At 46.6% G+C, this 6,000-nt stretch overlaps 1 protein-coding gene across 1 annotated transcript; it reads left to right on the top strand.

The window, feature by feature from the left end:
• Positions 1-3,069: 3,069 nt before the first annotated feature.
• On the top strand, positions 3,070-4,641 carry LOC125509493 (pentatricopeptide repeat-containing protein At2g36730). Its single transcript, XM_048674474.2, has one exon. It carries the CDS (start codon positions 3,142-3,144, stop codon positions 4,636-4,638), a length of 1,497 nt encoding a protein of 498 aa, XP_048530431.2. The 5' UTR covers positions 3,070-3,141; the 3' UTR covers positions 4,639-4,641.
• Positions 4,642-6,000: the final 1,359 nt, after the last annotated feature.

Genomic DNA, 6,000 nt, shown 5'->3' with positions numbered 1-6,000 from the left:
CATTTCAACACGGATCACCAAAAACTTCGCATGAAAAGCAGAAATGATGATCATGTCCACAAGTGGCTAGAATATCATGGAGAAGCGGATTATAAACTTAGAGATGACTTCTTTCGCATCCAAAGCGACATTGCGACGATCATCATGAAAGAAGTCGTCGATGAGAAGGGGATGTTCCACCACGGCCCTATATCGCGAGCTAACGTCCGAACTCGCATAGGCATGCAACGTCTAGACCTCACGACGTTCAAGAAGTTAGGGTCCATCCTCGATGATATGGAAGGATGAAACTTCTAGTGATTTTATGATGCCGATGATGATGATATGTGTCGGTTGAACTTGTATACTTTTTGTAGCGATGAAACTTTATGATGTCCACGGTCCCTGCCGAACTTGCGTAATGCTACTTTGTTAGTTTGCGTACGATGACCTGCGTACCTCTAGTTAATTAATTTGCGTACTGTATGTTGCATCTAGTTGCTAACCCTTTCTTTTTCGGTGTTGCTCTAGTATATTTTGTTGCATATATATGATTGTACATCCTCTTCATGAACATGCATCTCTAACAGGTACCTTGTTTCTTGATGGCGAGATGGAAGTGCTATGTCGTGTACAAAGGGAAGGTTCCGGGGGTGTACAACGAGTGGCATGAGTGTCAGGCGCAAGTGAATGGGTTCTCGGGCGCCAGCCATAAAGGCTTCAAAAGCAGACAAGAAGGAGAAGCTAGTTACTTGAGGTTCACGCTAGCGCGAGACAGGACTCGTAACCGCCACCTCATGTACTGCATAGTTTCGCTCTCACTCATAGTGATAGCTCTTCTCGCGTATACCTTTGTTTAGATGGATGACGTTGTAGTTGCAAGTATTCGAGACTTGCATGTATCGCTATTTTCGAGATGATGACAAGATACCACTTTGTGTTGGATGATGATTATGATGAGACTATTTGTATGTATATGCTATGATTACATTTGTGGTCTCGCAGGCATTTGTATGTGTTAAAGATTCTTCTATAAAGCCTGTTCAAATACAAAACAAATATGCCGAAAAAAAACAAAAAACTATTAAAATTAGCAGTAGCGAGTGGAGAAAAGTTAGCAGCAGCGCGGTAGTAGCAGTAGCGCGCACAGGAGAAGCGCGCTATAGCTATTAGCAGTAGCGAGTTTCCATTAAGCGCGCTGCTGCTACACTTGTGTAGCAGTAGCACTGGTGAGCACGCGCTACTGCTACGTGTTAGCTGTAGCGCCTTATTAGTAGCGCCGGTCTCCGCGCTACTGATACACCTAAAACCTGCGCTGCTGCTAGCCTTTTCCCTAGTAGTGCAACCATCGCTCTTTCTCCCCTTTATTTGTGCGGTAATTAGCGTCCAACAATAACGACACTCATGGCCTGGAGGAGCAGCCGACGAGGTAGGCCACCACGACTAGCAACGGTGCTGGACAGGGACGACTGTCGTCTTCAGAACTTGCTCGCCTTCGTCAACATGCCATGGTCCACAAGGTATGCAGTATGATTCCCAGTACCTCCTTCCTCTCCGTCTGACATCCTTTCTTTGGCAACCTGATTAAAATTCAATATCGCTCACTTCGGGGCTAAACAAGTAGGAGAATATACAAGGATTTTATCTTAGCGTGTAAGGTTTCAATTTGAAAGCCTCATGCTTCACTGCTTGAGTACCATGTCCGCGCTTGTGGATTAACAGCCTCTGACAGTTTATACATGGCATGCTTTATGCTTTCTCTGTTTGACAGTGCAATGTATATTAGTTTTTTTTCAAAAGTCCATGTTTGACTAAGTTTCTAGAATAAACTATCAATATCAGAAGTACTAAATAAATAAATTTTTAAAGTACATGTGGATCTTCACTTTTCAAAACAAAGTATGTACTATATTTTAGAGGAGGGAGTATTAATTAGCATATGGTTCCAAGCGTAAGGAGTATGGTCTCTAACCGAACTTAATTGGAACTAAACAAGAAAACAAATGATAACTAAGTTTTTTGTGAAAATTATTTGGTTAATTGTCACCGGGATGCTTATGTACATAGATCAATCACTTGTACTATTATCTCTTGATCCTCCCATTTCTGTCTCTTCCTCTTAGAGGTCGCTATAAACATGCTTCATTCCCTTTTCTGTTTAGTCAATGCAAAGCATTGCTTTTATTTCAGATATGTTCTTTCTATTTTGATTCTAATACACATATGAATAATCAATATGGAAAACTAGAAGCCATATACTTTGATGCAGTGCCGCAACTTTCAAGTATTTCTCACTTCCACTACCCTTTTACCGTTATTGCTTCATGAATTAGCAATCAAACAAATAAAGGTTAGAAAAGTAAAACGGCGCAGCAAGGCGCGCTTATGGTTTTAGTACACGGTGAAGGCTAGGGGTTTACAAAGAGAGATCACTGGTGTCATAATCTTGGGACCAAGATGATCTGAGGACGTCTATCCCTTCCCTCAAGCTCCCTCCTATCGTTTTGTATAAGGTGGGCCTATCGGCAGGCCTGCTGTCGGGCTCCTTGTCGCCTCGATTGCGCCGACTTTGATGTGCAATATTCCTGACCCCCATAACGTCCGCTCAGCTACCTCGCCTCCATAGCGCTGCAGCCATATACGATGAGTTGCTCCCGCAGCCGATTTGCAAGAAAGTGCTAGGCCTCTCATCGATGACGCCAGACTCCTCGTCCTATCATGTCGTCGTCTATGGCACGCTTGCTCCCACCCACCGGCGACCACCGCGTCTGCCTATTCCTGCACGAGGACGCGATGCCCCCAGAGTTAGTCGTGACCGCTTCGTTTCTGTTCCTCGACTTGCCAGCCGACCTCGTTGGCATGGACATCGCCGCCGCTGGCAGGATCTTGCTCGAGTGGCAACGAGAGTGGACCGGCAGCGGAGGTGCTCTCTCCTGGAGTGGCCGAAGTGGTCGTCGGTTTGCAACAGGGGTGGAGTTGCGGTCCAACCTTCTGAAACAGTGGTCGAGTTGCAACAAAATGGAGTAGGTGGAGTTTATGGACCGACCACTGGGGCATTTCACTCCAGCCCAGCCCAGCCCAGCCCAGCCCAACAAAACCAGCCGCGGTCTACCTGCGCAAACGGCGTGACGGCGTCGAGCACGAGCACGAGCACTCCATGGCATGGCCACTTCCCTGGCCGCTCTCATCGCCGGCGCCGCCACCGTGCAGCAAATACGGCAGCTCCACGCCAACCTCCTCACTTCAGGCCGCCTCCCCTCCCTCGGCCCTATCCTCCTCCGCCGCCTCATTTTCCTGCCCTCTCCCCACCTCCACCACGCGCAGCGCCTCCTCCTGTCCCTCCCCTCTCCGCCCCTCGCGCTCTTCAACCTCCTCCTCCCCCCACTCGCCTCCTCGCCCGATCCCGCCGCAGCGGCCCGCCTCTTCGTCCACCTCCGCCGCAGCGGCCTATGCCCTGACGCGCACACGCTCCCGCACGTTCTCAAGGCCCTCGCGCGCCTCGCACCGGGATCCCTTCCCCTCGTCGCCTCCACACACGCGGAGGCCGTCAAGGACGGCTTGGACTGCGCCGTCGTCTACGTACGAAACGCCCTAATGGCCGCCTACTCGGCCTGTGGCCAACCGGCGCGCGCCATGCAGGTGTTCGACGAAATGCCGCGCCGGACCGTGGTGTCCTGGAACACGGCGCTCACTGCCTGCGTGGACAACGACTGCCACGACCGGTGCGTTGGCCTGTTCTCTGCGATGGTAGAAGCCGGGTTCGAGCCTGACCAGACCACGCTCGTGTGCATGATGTCCGCCGCCGCTGAGCTTGGCAACTTGCCGCTCTGCAAGTGGGCGCATGGGCAGGTCGTCGCCCGGCGGCTGGACATGACGCTTCAGCTTGGCACGGCGGCAGTGAACATGTATGCCAAGTGTGGCTTGGTAAGTTATGCCTGGCGCTTGTTTGAGAGGATGCCGGCGTGGAATGTCTGGACCTGGAGCGCAATGATCCAGGGGTTTGCACAGAATGGATTAGCCCGGGAAGCGCTCAAGCTGTTCGAAAGGATGAAGGGTGCATCTGTTGCGCCCAATTATGTCACATTTCTCGGGCTGCTCTGCGCGTGTAGCCATGCTGGGCTGGTCGACGAGGGACGTCAGTTTTTCCATGAAATGCGGCATGTATACAGGATCGAGCCAATGATGAAACACTACAGCGCCATGGTCGATGTCCTAGGGCGTAACGGTCGCCTCCAGGAAGCTTATGATTTTGTTATGGACATGCCTCTCGAGGCTGACCCAGTTGTATGGAGGACATTGTTGGGCGCCTGCCAGATGCACAGCTCCAAGGACTGCATTGACATTGTCAGGAAGGTGCAGGAGAGATTGCTCGAGCTGGAGCCCAAGAGAAGCGGGAACTATGTGATGGTCGCAAACATCTACTGCGATGTTGGATCGTGGGACGAGGCGGCAAAGGCGAGGAGGGTGATGAGGGAAGGGGGGATGAAGAAGATGGCAGGTGAGAGCTGCATCGAGGTTGGGGGGCTGGTGCATCGCTTTATCGCTGGGGATGATTCTTGCCCAGAATATGATCGGGCTTGTAGCCTTGTCCATGAATTGAATCTCAACATGAGAAAATGTGAACTTATTGATGGGAATTCGCTTATTTATGCTGAATGATTACATAGTTTGCATTCTTTACCTGATGATACGTTTGTATATGTTGATTGTGCCACGTCTAACCATTGATGAAATGAAATTGCTTTGCGTCCAACATCTTCAGTAGAATCTCAGTATGATAATACAATCATGTGTACTTGTGTAGGATATTGGTCTGGTCATTCCATCGGAGGGTGATGGAATAGTGTAGTACGAAAATTCCTCGTATGCATAGTAATGCTCTGGATGCAACTATGCTGATAACTGAACAACCAAGTTTTATTAAATTTTCTGGAATTTTCCCTCAAAACAGAAACTTACCCAAGTTTCTTATTTCTAAACTTAAATGGACACTGTTAAGTCAAGGTAGCCAACGAACGTGCAGAAATTGTTTATCTTAATTATCGGAGACTCCACATCCCACATCAACAATCTGATCACCAACAATGGCCAGAGTTGGGTAGATTATCTATTTATCTGGATCTCCTTGGCAGCGGTACTGTTTGTGAGAAAAGAAACTATGTGGGATTTATTTTGAATCTTCAACGAATGTCAGTCTTGCAAATTGATTGCCGGGTAAAGAAAAAATCAGATAAGAACTCACTGAAGAAAACACATGGACAGCTTGAGATAAAAAACTGAAGGAATAAGAGAAATGTAGGTTTACAGTATCATGTCCACTTGAATTTGACATGAGTGATTGATCTGAAATTTGTTTGACTGTATCGTAGGGAAAAAAAGAATTTTTCAAAGATGTCTGACTCAAATTGGGGGGGGGGGGGGGGGGGGGTGTTAATGGTCTCAAATATAGTATGAAGAATCTTCAAGAAAAACTTGTATACAATTCAATTATAGAAATCAAACAATTTGCATAAAATAATTTTAAAATTTTAACCCTTTAATTGGGTGTTAATGGTCTCAAATATAGTATGAAGAATCTTCAAGAAAAACTTGTATACAATTCAATTATAGAAATCAAACAATTTGCATAAAATAATTTTAAAATTTTAACCCTTTAATTGTGATTACTTTAAAGAATTAGGAAGTTACGATAATTATAGCTTTCTTATCTTTATTATATTTTTTGCGATGTCTTATATTTATTATATTCATAAGAGAGCTACAAGTATTTTCACGCGGGGCTCAGATGGCCATAAGAAAGCTATAATATACTAGCTTTCTTATATTTCCTATACTCCACATGTGATTTTTTTTCCTGAATTATCAAAACATAGAAACATAATTTTCACTAAAGTTTTTAGAAGTGAGTTCACACGGGCCTAGGTTATGTTGAGCAATTTCTCTCAATTTGTGAACCAATATGTGGTTGGATGGTTAGGAGAACAGTCACCAGAGTATAAGTCCTAGACTCACATTTGTGTC

Source organism: Triticum urartu, chromosome 5A (genome assembly GCF_056163025.1).
Source record: "Triticum urartu cultivar PI428250 chromosome 5A, HENAU_Tu73, whole genome shotgun sequence".
In the NCBI taxonomy this organism is placed as follows: domain Eukaryota; kingdom Viridiplantae; phylum Streptophyta; class Magnoliopsida; order Poales; family Poaceae; genus Triticum; species Triticum urartu.
Note: the sequence above shows the minus strand (reverse complement) of the source record. Positions and strands in the feature narration are given on the sequence as shown.